The following is a 13,541-nucleotide window of genomic DNA, read 5'->3' as shown; positions in this document are numbered from 1 at the left end:
TCTGTTGCCGGACACGGAAAAAAAAAAAAAAAAAAAAAAAAAAAAAAAAAAAAAACTAACGTGTCAGGACTGTGTTTGCCCATGAATACAGAAACTCATAATAATACTGTTTTAAACAAGTTAGATTTGTTTTTCTCATGTAAAAGTTGGGAAATAGGCATCCACTGCTCCATGAAAACACCAGGGGCCTTCTGTCTCGTTCTGCTCTGCCTGGCCTCTGTTCGCAAGGGTACCTCAGGGTCTAACACAGATGCTCCAGCTCCAGCCATCATTCCTACATTTCAGCCAGCAGGAGGAGAAACAGAAAAAAGGAGGAAACAAAGCATCCAAACCCTGAAGAAGGTTCCCATGCTGTCTCACACTCAAATCCATTTTCAGAATTTAGCCACATGGTCACACCTAGCTGAAAGGAAGGTCAGGAACTATTATGTTGGTTCTGAATGTCTACAGGCCTAGCTAAAAAGCAGGGTCTCTGTTACTGTGGAAGTAAATAAAGAATGGGCAGCAGGCAATGACAAGTGGTTTCTGCCACAGTGTTTATTTTTTAATAAAATTAAAGGGCAAGAAACATATTTAAACCCAAATGGAGACTTTTTTTCCCTTTTTGGCCCCACTTGTCAGATCCCTTCTCCACTTGACATAATTCTAAAAGCATCTTATCTTGCTTCTAGACCTTTTATAACCTGTCTACATGACTGCAAGTTAGAATTCTTCACAAAGTTGTCCTGAGAGCAGGGAGGTGGTCTCCACCCCCCAGCACAGTCTAGCAGACTCTTAGCTGCGGAGACCAGAGATGTCAAATCTCATGTCAAAGCTAAGGTGCAGCATTCCTGTTCCAAAAGGTTCTGTGTTTTTACCATGAGATAGTTTGCCTTATCTCAGCCATTATATGATGTTAAATTAGCTGAACCAAGACAGACTATATTCAAGATTTCCAGAATGAACTTTTGATTCATGTGGTGTCCGTGGAATTGGCATTTCTAAGCTAAAGTTCCTTTAAGAAGAAGATACTTAATATTTATATCCATTATGATACAAGATGTTTACCTGCAGGAAAAAGTTCCCCAAGAGCTCCGGTTGAAAACACAGTAGAAAAGAGATGGAGATCAGTACACACATTCTAATCAGACCCACCAGACTTCACTGTCAGTTGACACAGAGTCTTTTGCTTGTGACCACCACAAGAGCAGCTTTCTATTAAATCATTTTGCCAGAATCATTGTGCGCTGTCTTTAAGGCCACACTCATCCCTGAAAACATCCCCGTGAGTTCCTAGCTCCGTGGTTGCCACAAGTGCCTCCTTCGGTCAGGCCATGAGCCATGAAGTGAGGCATAGCACTGAACTTAGTGGAAACAAACTCACTGAAATAACTGAAAATTCCTATTTTTCAAGTATCAGGCTGTGTTCAATGTTATATCGTTTATTATGTTTTTCAAAATTCTTTTTTTAATGATATTCAGATTTCTTCCAGCTTATTAAGGTGTGATCAGGAATCAAAATTCCTAATTTTAAGGTCACTTTAACACAGGATAATCATTGTAATAACAATTACAATGAAAATGTAATTGCTCTGCTACAATTTTATAGCAGTATGTAATTTTGTGGTATATAATTTTGACTTAATGCCACACTACTTGCTGCAACAACCTCTAGGAGGGAAACAGGCATCCGGCTTGAGGACAGGGTTGGGTTGAGGTGTGTATGTAGCCTCCCCCTGTCTTTCTTTCCACTGATGAGAGTTTTCTCTTCTCCCAACAGATACTTCCAGGGGTCCGGATCATAATTGCCAATCCAGAAACAAAAGGACCACTGGGGGACTCCCACCTTGGAGAGGTGAGATATGGGGTGTCCTCTTTAGGGTGTGTCCTCCAGGGTCCAGTTTACTTTTCCGTTACATAACTTCTGGTCTCCTTAACATCAGTGCCATCAATCTGCAGTGCACATTGAGAAAACAGATTTTATTGCTTAAATGATTCCATGAAAGTTCAGAGTTACAAAACAGGATTTTCTTAAGAAAGTATGATAGATTCTCTTCAAATTCAGAAAAGACAGAAAACTTAATGTATGTGGACTAGGTTCCCTTATTTCTTAGCTCTCGAATTTATTCTCCATGTGCCTGCCTTCCTTCCTGAGAGGTCCTTCCACCAGAAGACGACAGAGAACCTACAAAGCGAGTGCTGCTGCAACCTGGAATTATAGCAGCATCAATAAGCAGAAGCCGGTGATTAGAGAATAGCAGCTACGTATATGTGGCAGGTCGGAGGCAAACAGTGCACTGCACACTTGTGCTTCCTGTGCTTAGGAGCAAACCCCGCCACACTGCCCCAGGTGCTGCTGGCTGGACGTGACGGAGGAAGCACCACTGAGCTGCCCAGCCTCGGTCTAACTTCTTGACCACTGATTTCAAATTGCCTGTGGCGCACCTCCACCCCTGGTGAGACCATATGTGCCACACCTGTTCCTTTCTCCTCTTTCTCCTTCCATGGAGGAGGCAGAGCGCATCAGAAGGGAACACGTCCAGAGTGTCAGCCCCTGCACGTGCCAGCGTGTTCACCCCTCCTGTTGTCCCATCTGAGGCTCAACCTGTGCTGTGCTGTCAGGCTCCCTCATTACCGAGTGACTGCTGACAGCATATGTGGGAAACAAGCGTCCTCCTGAAACACCACCACACACTTGTCCCCGCTGCATCCCAGCTCAAGGACAGCAGCACATGCAGGCATACAGGTGAACACAGCACACAGGTAGACACGTGACTAGTGAGTGAGTCCTAACCAGCACTCAGTCTCACATCCCTTTTCTTCTGAGCTGCTTTTGGCCCCTCACTGGAATCTCTGGATCTTGCACAAAGATCAGAACAGAGATCATGGCATTCTATGCAGCTCTTATTTAGAAGTTTCCATTGAACACTGTCCCAGAAATGAAACTGGGATGTAGAGCCTGCCTTTTCAGGGGACCTAGGGGGTCCTGATATGTGCCTCCCCCTGGCCTGAGAGCTGCATGCCCAGGTCAAGGCAGGGCTGAGGTCAGAACTCTCTTTCTCTGAGGGCAAACAGGACTGGTAGAATTTGCAAGCTGATATTCTTCTTGGGAACGCATCTGTTTTTTTCAGCTTTATTGGGCATAATTGACAAATAAAGTTGTGTAAAGTAAGGTGTGTAATGTGGTGCTTGATGTCTGTGTACATTGTGAGATGACACCCCAGGCAAGGCAGTTGACCTGTCCATCACCTCCCACAGTCACCATTTTTGTGTGTGGTGAGAACATTTAAGATCAATTCTTTTATCAAACTTGAAGTGAACAATGCAGTATTATAAACTATAGTCACCATTTTTCAGTATAGATTCAGTAATGAAAACGTCAATCCCAGAATGTCTTTAAACACTCCGCACTGTAGAAGGCTCTGACTCTTCTGCTCCTCATTGTACAGACGCAGCTGCATGAGAGGCTTTGGAATTTTCTGGGTTTAACTATTTCCACGTTTCTTCGTAATCTATGAGGTCATACCCAGCTGTCAGACGTTCAAGCTTTTCGTTTCCCGTTTTTTGATGTTACGTGCCTTTCCCCCTTAGATTTTGTTTTGTGTTGTTTTATTGTAATATATTTCCAAAGATATGCTAACCAAATGAAAAGGAAAAAGAAATCTTGAAGCTTTTAACATTTTGTCCCAACTACTGTTTAGAAACAATCATTACATTTGGAAAAGTACAAGGAAACTAGAACAGCTTTGTTCAGTTGATGTGTTTATTCTTAAAAGCTGTTTTTGAAATCTTCAGTTAATCTGCCTTAATAAAATTCCCTAGAGAGAGATGGCTTGGCTGGTAGCCTGGCCATAAACTTGGTATAGTTTATTTCAGTAAACTCTGTAGGCATCTGCGTGTCTCCCCAGAAACCTGAATGAGATTAGCATCATTTGTTTCTTTGGTCCAAGGAAAGCTTTCATATCACTGAAAATAGGTGTAGCCTCACTGCCCTGGAGATGGTCTAAGTTAACTCATCCAGGTGACATTTCGCTCTGTTTACAGATTTGGGTTCACAGTGCCCACAATGCCAGTGGCTATTTTACTATTTATGGAGATGAATCCTTGCAGTCAGACCACTTCAGCTCCAGATTAAGTTTTGGAGACACCCAGACCATCTGGGCACGGACAGGCTACTTAGGGTTCCTGCGGAGAACGGAGCTCACGGATGCAAATGGAGGTGAGCCTCGAGGTTGGGGCCCCATGGAGAGGTGGGGTTCCCCCAGACCTGGAGTGCGTGTCTGAAGTCTGAGAGCACATGTGTGCTCCTGCTGCAAACCTGGAAACAGCTGAGTTTAAGGGAGACGAGGGCTACATGCAAGCGCCAGTGCACTGAGGCTGTGGTCACGCACCTGCATTCTCCCAGGAACCACAGGCAGACTTAAACCAGGGAGGAGCAGGCTGCTTGCTTTTCCCATTCACATGTGGAATTACTAACATGGTGAAGGACTCCGGGTGATGCAGTGGGAGGGAACTGAGATTGAGTGTGGCTGTGCCACATCACGTGAGACTTGGACTCAGCAAGTGCGTGCCACCCACAGTACTTGGGCTACTAGGTACTAACTAGTACTAACTAGGTACTAACTAAGTCCTTTAGTTTCTATGGGTGAATATGTGGTTATGTATGTAATGGTGCACAGAAGCTGAACCTAGAGAAGGCTGCTTCCTGCTGGTGCAGAGCAGAGGGGACTGGCTGCATGCCCAGCATTTGCCGCAAGCATCTCAGCCTGCAGCAGCCCTCACCCTGCAGAATCCCCCGTGGAAGGGGACTAGCCAGCCCTCGACCCCTGGTCCCATTTCTTTGCATCTGTCTCACTCAGATGTAGATTTAATCCTTTGGGGGGAAAAAAAGGATGGCTCAAGCAGCCTGCTGTGGAGCTACAGATGTTTCCTTCCTACACAGAGCGCCATGATGCCCTCTACGTGGTGGGAGCATTGGACGAAGCCATGGAACTGCGAGGAATGCGCTACCACCCTATTGACATTGAGACCTCGGTCATCAGAGCCCACAAGAGCGTCACAGAATGGTGAGTGCACAGGGCAGGAGCAGAAGTCGTGAGGCATTGGGGATTTGGGGGGCAGTGGTGGAGGAGGTGTGGTGAGATGGGCTTAGGGGGTGGCTGAGCACGTGACTGTGAACTTTGATCATTGGCTCCTCGCATACAGTTAGTGCATCTTACGCCACAGGAAATGATCGATTTCAGAGCCCACAAGAGCGTCACAGAATGGTGAGTGCACAGGGCAGGAGCAGAAGTCGTGAGGCGTTGGGGATTTGGGGGGCAGTGGTGGAGGAGGTGTGGTGAGATGGGCTTAGGGGGTGGCTGAGCACGTGACTGTGAACTTTGATCATTGGCTCCTTGCATACAGTTAGTGCATCTTACGCCACAGGAAATGATCGATTTTTGTTGCCATGAAAACCACTTGATAATGTTTTCTAGGAAGCCAACTTCTTGTTTGTTTTTAATTTACAAAAGCATGATTTAGGGGGAAAGAAAACTTCAAAGGCAAAGAAATGCTTTTACGACTGTCAACTTGGATAATGTGTTATGTGGTAAAACTTCAGTTTTGTGCCTTATGATTCATTTAAGAATGAAAAGAAACTCAGCACCACAAGCTGTAGGTTTGTTCATTAACTTGACCACAGACAGGTGCCTAACGAGGGACCCCTGGGCTCCTGCCTAGCAAAGAGCCTGATGAAACTGATCTTAATCTTAGGCCAGAAACTGTAAGGAGGTCCATTCTGCAACGTCTTAGGAGTGGTTTCTCCTGGTTGAGTTGATTGGTCCTGAGATTATTCATTCCTCCGGTCAGCTGGCTGGTTTGCAGCTGGCAGGCTGGTGTTGCCGTTTACTGAATCTGAACATTGACTGCTTGGCAGAAGACACAAGATGGAGTTTGTGTGCCATGAATTGTCCTGTGGTTCAGATTAGCCAAGTCCCTGATCACTCTCAAACAAAATTCCTCAAATTGTCAAAGCCATCTCTCCACTGAGTGTAGAGAGAGAACAGAAACCCTAGAAAGAGATCAGCCCAGAAACTGGCGCAGGGCCGGCCTCATTTCCCATCTAAGTGCTGTAAATAGCAGCTACAGCTTCTGTTTCTGCATTTTTGAGAAACTCCTAGTCAGCGTTTATCACCTCTCTCGAGTATTTGCTGTCCAGTTTCCAGCTTATGTGTGCGCGCAGGGCCGGCCTCATTTCCCATCTAAGTGCTGTAAATAGCAGCTACAGCTTCTGTTTCTGTATTTTTGAGAAACTCCTAGTCAGCGTTTATCACCTCTCTCGAGTATTTGCTGTCCAGTTTCCAGCTTATGTGTGCGGCGAGGGCCTGCCCACTGCCCTTGGTGCATTCTAGACTTGATTCTGAGCACCGCTGTTGTCACCTGCCATCTGCGTGGCCTCTGACCTCAGTGTGCCCCTCACCTGGTCAGGGATGCACATGCACCTTGTTCACCTGAGTGCCAGAAAAAAAAGAAAAGCACATGGTCTTCTTCTGATGAACTTTCAGTACGTTTGAAACTATTGGGGCACAAGTCACCTCATCCCCTTTCCTCCTTTGTGCCATCTCAGCATGCACAGCACTTGGGGAAGCTCTGATGGACGGAAATCAGCACCACCCGTCCAGGGCTTACTGGCCAGCCCAGGACAGCACAAGGCAGGTGCACACTGCCAACTCCCCAGGTGCGGGAGCCACGCTGATTCCTGAGGCTTCAGGACTATGTCCTAAGCATCAGATGCCACAGTGACATTATGCCCAGTGCACCTGAGAGATATCACAGACACACAGCATGAGCTCACCTGGGCCACATGGAGCAGTATTTCAGTGTCATGAGGACTGTATTCTGGGAATTAAGCACCAGCACATCATCTTGGAAACAGTTCCCTGCAGGATTCTTCCCTTAGGTAGACGTCTGTTACAAACTAAAATCCAGGAAAGGACTATCAATCCCCTTCCATCTTGCACATGTATTGTCTGTACTAAGTAATGCATTTGTTTCTAATAGACTTATTCTCACACTTACAGAAAACAACAGTGACTTTCCCAAAATACATCCTGTTTTAACTAGGGTACAACCTCTTTGTCAAGAGCCAGAAGCCCCAGGGCCATGTTCTCCACCTTGAGCACCAGGGTTTGAGGATAACGGGTCCTTACACAACCAGTTCTAAATGCCAACTCTATAAGGTTAACGTGGCTTAAAATATAAAACACTGGGTTTTTGCTTTCACCAACTGGGAGGTGCCCTTACCACTGAAAGACAACTAGAGCTCAAATAAAAAGCTTCTGGACAAATCTTGAACATTCTAGAAGACATACCCGCATATGGTTAGCTGTTGCTACATTACAGTTGTCCCCAGTTGTCTTTAGGACAGAACCATTATTAAGCCCACGTCTGCAGTCGATGGGCTGAGTCAGCTGCTGGTACACCTGGCCAGTGGCTCTTCTCGTGTTTATCGTCCTCCAGACCAAAGGGCCAACTGGGGCATGTCCCTATTCTGGCAATGGCAGAGGCTCCTCAGGTCAAATCCATATGCCCCAGCCTCTCTGGAGCCCCTGCCCTGCCCCGACCCTGCTGAGCCCAAGCCCTGGGGCAGGGAGTGTGCCCACCTTTAGGGGCAGTGCACAGGAGGTATGGGCTAATGATGCGTTCTGTCACCACAAGCCCCTCGCAACAGAACTGCAAACAGAAGGAGCAGGGTCACTTGAGCACAGGTGCCAATGTCACCACACCCTGTGGTTGGGGACTGGTCTTCCAAGTGCAGCACAGAGGCAGACCCAGACCCCAGACTCCTCTAGGGAGGTGGGAGTGACCCTGCACCATAGAAACAGGGGCTCACAGAGGTAAGGAAACTTTTGCAGGAGCCACCACAAGAGGCCAGCAGGAAACACTAGCAAGGCTGCGTGCAGAGTGCAGGGGGTGGGCACAGGGTGAGCCCACGGAGGAAACTGCCGGATGCCATGGCAGAGCCATGTGGCCCAAAGGGAGCTTTTCAAAAAGAAAACATAATCCCTAAATGCTACGCATGCCGTGTAGCAATGCTTTTCTTTCCTGTCTTCTAGTGCCGTGTTCACCTGGACAAATCTGCTGGTGGTGGTGGTGGAGCTGGATGGGTCAGAGCAGGAGGCCCTGGACCTGGTTCCCCTGGTGACCAACGTGGTCCTGGAGGAGCACTACCTGATCGTGGGCGTGGTGGTCGTGGTGGACATCGGGGTCATCCCCATCAACTCCCGCGGGGAGAAGCAGCGCATGCACCTCCGCGACGGCTTCCTGGCTGACCAGCTCGACCCCATCTACGTGGCCTACAACATGTAGGCTCGTCTCTTTGGCTTCTGTGGACTTACTGGAGAGTAGACATTTTCCTCCATGTCCACTGAGACGTGTGGAGCTAGGGCAGCATTCGCCAGGATGCAGGAGGCGGGCGGTGGGCTTCGCACCGCAGTCGCGACTGGCCTAGAGATGAAATGTGAATTTACCACTGAATTTTGCTCAGAAGGACTTTGGATTACTGCCTTCAGTTTGTTGGAAAAACCCATTTCAAAAACTTTTTTTTTTTTTTTTTTTTTTTTTTTAATTATTGGGTAATAAGTGCTTTCTTCGTAAATGTGGTATTTTGTTAAGCCGAAATAGCAATTAAAAAAAATATCCTGCCCTCCAGATGGGTTCTTTTAAACAATTAATGTAGTGTGACAAAGAATTGTTTTCTCTGTTTTAATGTGTCATGAAATCTTAATGACATGGATCTGTTACTAATTTAAGCCATTGCTAGATCTCATCCTTTTAGGAAAGTTTATTGAGGTACGAAAAAACCTTCCAACTAGCACCTTCCAATTAGAGTTAGCAGCTTTCTTTGTCAGAAATGCGCTGAAGGGACAAAGTCTGGCACACGGCCTTTGACGTTGGCCTAGAAGGAGAAGAAATTATAAATAAGGTGTATTTCGGCAACTATCTTGCAAATATCTTTGTACTAAACTAAACAGATAAAATAAGTTAACTTCCTCAATATGTAATTATGTATAAAACGTTTAATTTATTTTGATCTCTTTAGAAGTATAAAAGAGAAAAACATTCAAGAATATTAAAGTCTTGTAATGTTTGCTAATATAAAAAAGTGTTGTATTATCTTGCGTGGATAGTATCACAACAAATATATATATATGAACTATAAATTCACTCATGAAAAGGAGATTTTAAAGTTTAAAATGCAGAACTTGTCACTTGCATGGTGTGCTCTGCACTGTACCCACATACACTTCGCTGTTGGAGCAATCGCAGATTGCCAGTAGCCCTGTCGAAAAGTTTCTTCTAGAACCAGAGACCAGCAAGTGAAATTACTGCCACCTCAAAGATGGTGACGGAATTTAAAACTAAATGTGCACTATTTTTTCCTTTGCTGTGGAGACAACAGTGAATGCGTTTATTCCAGCATGTGCTGAAGGCACTGAGGGGCTTTGGGTTGGCAAATAGCACTGTTTTCTTAGCTGCAAGGATTCGTTGCACAATGTTTTCATCATTTTTGTTAGTGTCACCTTTTTTTGGTGTGAAAAGGAACGATATTCTGTGGTCATTTGCATGGGGTTGCGTTGACTCCCCCCAGGCGGCCACTGTGGGGAGTGGACAGTTTTAAGGGAAAAGACTCTTGTAGGCAATCGTCCCCTCGTCTTAAGACCCAGCCAGTCTGTGTGAGCCTCTGGCCGCGGGGCTCCACAGCTCTGCACGAGCACCCCTGGGCTCACAGAGAGCCCTGGCTCTGCCAGGAACCCTCTGCTGCGCCATCTCGCCGCCTGCGGACAAGCGCGTCCCTGGTTTCTGTCTCTGCTGCGCTGCCTTGCGCCTTTTAGTTTTCAGAGCTCCTCTGTGCACTTCTAAGTTGAGTTGGCTGCCGGTATCCAAACGAGAAGGAGATATCAGCAACCCAAGAGGGATTTGTTTCATAATTGTCCCAGTATGATCCTGCAGTGGCTCTCGGTACTAGATATGCATGACTAAGACTGTTGCTGGGCAAAATTTAGATTCTGTTTTCATTATATTGTAGGCAGTGTCTTTGCCTTTGCTATATGCAGCCAGCAGTAAGCCCTTTGCTAAAAGAGAGTTTTGTTTGACTTCTGAGATCCAAGGCTGATTGTTTTTTTAAAAAATTTTAAGTGGCACATTTTTTAAAAAAATTTCTCTGCATCCTTCCATCTCCACAGATCATCTGATTCTTCAAATATTGCTTGACCTCATTGATACATATGAATATTTCTCTACATGCTTCAGATACACATTCCTACAGTCTTCTGCTTCCTAAGGGGGAAAAACCCCACCACACACAGAAAAAAAGACATTTTCTTATACATACCTATCTTGTTTAAAGGCAAGTTAGATTAGGGTTTCAGATAAGATACTGATTGTGAAACATAACTACGATGTGCAAGAAAACTTGTGAGGTCCAGCTGATGTCAGGAAGCAAAGCAAACTTGGATGTCACTTTAAACACAATTTAACCTTCACCATATCAACTTTACACTCAAGGAGGGCGAACGCTGCCGTGAAGTTGCGGTCACAGTTAACAGCAGATCTGCATCCTGCCACCTCTGACGTTAGAGTCTAGGTTCAGAAGAGTTGGTGGACTGGAATGGGAGTTTGAGTGTGCAAGAAGAGGAAAGGAGACACTTAAGTACCACCAGTTTCAGCAATAAAGGAGGATCTTTCTGTATTAGAAATTGTACTGTAGATAAATCATTCATGAGAATGTAAAAAATGTTTGTCTTGTGACCTTGTGCTTTTGAAGTCAGACAAAACCGTGTAATCAACTTGCACAAAAAGAGGGTACACAGTGAACATTTAAACACAGACCTAATCAAACAGGAGCAGATTCCTCATGGTGCTTGTTTATTATATATATTTAATCCTGCTTGACACTTTACCCAAGGGAAGCAGTCCCTTTATCAGTTGGATGTTAGCAGCGTTATTTCAGAGTGTGGTGACTGGTTAGAGAAATTCATGTACTCAACCAATCACAGTTTCAAACAAAATTTTTATGTGCAAAGGACAGCAACCTTCTTGTATGTTAAACCACCAGTACGCTTTGTACATCTGTGATAACGCCTGTTTTATATTCAAATGAACAAATAAAAGCTTTTATTTTTGTTGCTCTGAAAATAGCAGTTTCTTAATTGGTCCCCTGGAAAAATGTCTGGGACAGCCTCTATCCCAGGAAGGAACTGACTCCTGCAGGGAGATGTATCTGCCTCTGTTAACATAACTTGTTGCATAACTTAGTACAGATAATCATACTTTGAACAATGTGTAAATTTTGATGTGGGCATTTATTGCTAAAAATAATTCCTATGGCAACAGATGTTTTGTGAAATGTTTTTTTAAATATATCTAAATATATTTGTTCACATTTTGCTGCAAGCGTACAGATTATTGGTATCTTTTGGGGACAAACAGTGAGCGTGAGTTCTGTGTGCAGATACCTTCTGCCAACTGCATCACAGGGAGCTTTTGCATGTCAGAAGTAGAACTAATTTTTCCAACCCAAATGTCTTTATTCCTTTGACAATCAAAAGCTGTATCTTTTGCCCAAGATCTGAGAATTCTTATGGCTTTCTTTTTCAGAGAGCGGTAGCAAGTTAATGGATCTTCAACCTAATGGTTATAAAAAGATAAGTGTTTATGCACAAGAAAATCAGTAGAACTCAAATTTGCACACAGAGCACCAGGCTTAATCTGGTGCCTCTGTATTAGAAACCCACTTGCCATCCCCCCAGCTTTCGTTCAAGACAGTCTCGTGCTGACTGGGGGACGATGCTTTGGGTGTGTGAAACTTGGGTGGCAGGTGTAAGACCTGCCTGTCTGCATCAAACTAAATGGACCATTGCAAGGAAGGGACGTTTCTTCACGATCCCGTTTTTAAGGTGGCAGCTGTCATACAGACTGGTCAAACACAAGGCATCCGAGAGAATGGTTCCTGTGGAGCTCTGCTTTAGACTGTGTGCGCGCGTGTGTGAGTACAGAATTTTCTGCTGTGGTAGCACGAGGAAGAGTTCCCTGGGACACAGCAATAGAAGTTAGGTTGGCCAGTTGATGATCATTCTGTCTTATGAATCCTCTGTGACATGTCAGTCAGCTGAGGTTGGGGTGGTCTGTCTACCTGGACAAAAGCAAGAGGCTGCTTCTGTGGAAGTTCCATGGCCACATCTGCCATGACCCTCAGCAATGACAGATGTTTTCTCAGTAGAACGCACAATTCCTGATCCCTACTGACATGGTAAACATTTTATTTTCTCACATATTCCAGAAAGTCATGCTGGGATCCTATATAACCTCTCCTGTGATCCCTGGGTGACTGTCCCAGAGTGAGAACCTCAGCTGACATCAGCATTATGTCATGATGATTTCCCTTGGGCAAAATGAGTTACGGGCACGTTTGCTCAAATCTGGTGGGTACTCTCAGTTGCTAACACCATTTTTCAGTCTCTGAACAAAATAGCTGGGCAAAACCCAGAACAATCTGATACCTTAGCAAGTGATTTGGATTGGCCCCCGTGTGAATGTGGCAGGTCATTTTGTGATGTGACATCTTCAGATAGCTGACAGGACAGCTCACCCTGATTGCTTGAGGAGCATAGAAAGGCTTCAGCTCTGCGCTCCCCCAGAACACATCCATAAGTGGGACTCAGACTCCATGGGCAAAGTGAGTCTGTGTGTGACCTCTATCACACCATGGCCACTGCAGCCCCACGGAGAACGGCATTCAGGTGGAAATGGTGGAAATAGAAAGGACACAGCAGGCTACGCCATGAACTTCACGACTCCATGGGCAAAGTGAGTCTGTGTGTGACCTCTATCACACCATGGCCACTGCAGCCCCATGGAGAACGGCATTCAGGTGGAAATGGTGGAAATAGAAAGGACACAGCAGGCTACGCCATGAACTTCATGAACAAAAGAGACCTTGTGAAGGTCAGTTACACAAATAGGGTCATTCTTGTCATATCCAAACTAAATCGGAGTCGAGGGGCCAGGGAGAAAAAGCACTCGAGACACAGCACCTGCTCCACGAGGAATTTTCTACAAGCCCCACTGCTGAAACAGCCTGCTGCAACCCTGACACTGGTTTCACCTCGTAGCTGCTGAAACAACCTGCCATGACTCTGAGACTAATTTTACCCACCACCATCGCTGACCAGTCACAGCCTGCCAACCCCCCAAACTTCACGAGTGCCAGAGAGCTTTCTTTCAAAGCAACACGTAGCATTTCTCTTTCTAATAAAACTCCAACCCTTCTTTGTTCTTTGGAAGTAGCAAAGATCACCCCATCTCTGTGTATGCCCTGAATTGCAATTCTGTTTTACCAAATAAAACGTCTTCTTCAGAGATTTGTCTCTGTGTTCTTGTTTGACTTTGGCATACATGGTTGTGAGAACGCGGGATCAGAAGCTGACTCACCTCGGGAAGATTAAGTGGCCCCTGGAACTGGGGCCTGAAGTCCCCACGCTCAGGCCCCTTGAGCAGCCCCATCACCCCCACTTCCATGG

At 45.6% G+C, this 13,541-nt stretch overlaps 1 protein-coding gene across 1 annotated transcript in view; it reads left to right on the top strand.

Annotated features, from left to right (window-relative positions):
• The window catches only part of LOC103609347 (disco-interacting protein 2 homolog C-like), a gene marked incomplete at its 5' end in the record, with an annotated part of 62,574 nt that extends 51,417 nt beyond the window's left edge, over positions 1-11,157 (top strand). The window contains 4 exons of the mRNA XM_008593672.1: positions 1,760-1,834; positions 4,024-4,198; positions 4,922-5,045; positions 8,076-11,157. Of these exons, the coding sequence (XP_008591894.1) occupies positions 1,760-1,834; positions 4,024-4,198; positions 4,922-5,045; positions 8,076-8,328 (627 nt within the window). The remainder of the gene's footprint in view (positions 1-1,759; positions 1,835-4,023; positions 4,199-4,921; positions 5,046-8,075) is intronic.
• Between the last annotated feature and the right edge of the window lie 2,384 nt (positions 11,158-13,541).

The sequence above is a fragment of the Galeopterus variegatus genome, unplaced genomic scaffold, assembly GCF_000696425.1.
Source record: "Galeopterus variegatus unplaced genomic scaffold, G_variegatus-3.0.2 Scaffold9512, whole genome shotgun sequence".
Classification (NCBI taxonomy): Eukaryota; Metazoa; Chordata; class Mammalia; order Dermoptera; family Cynocephalidae; genus Galeopterus; species Galeopterus variegatus.
The sequence above is the reverse complement of the archived record's forward strand: the minus strand, read 5'-3'. Positions and strand labels throughout refer to the sequence as shown.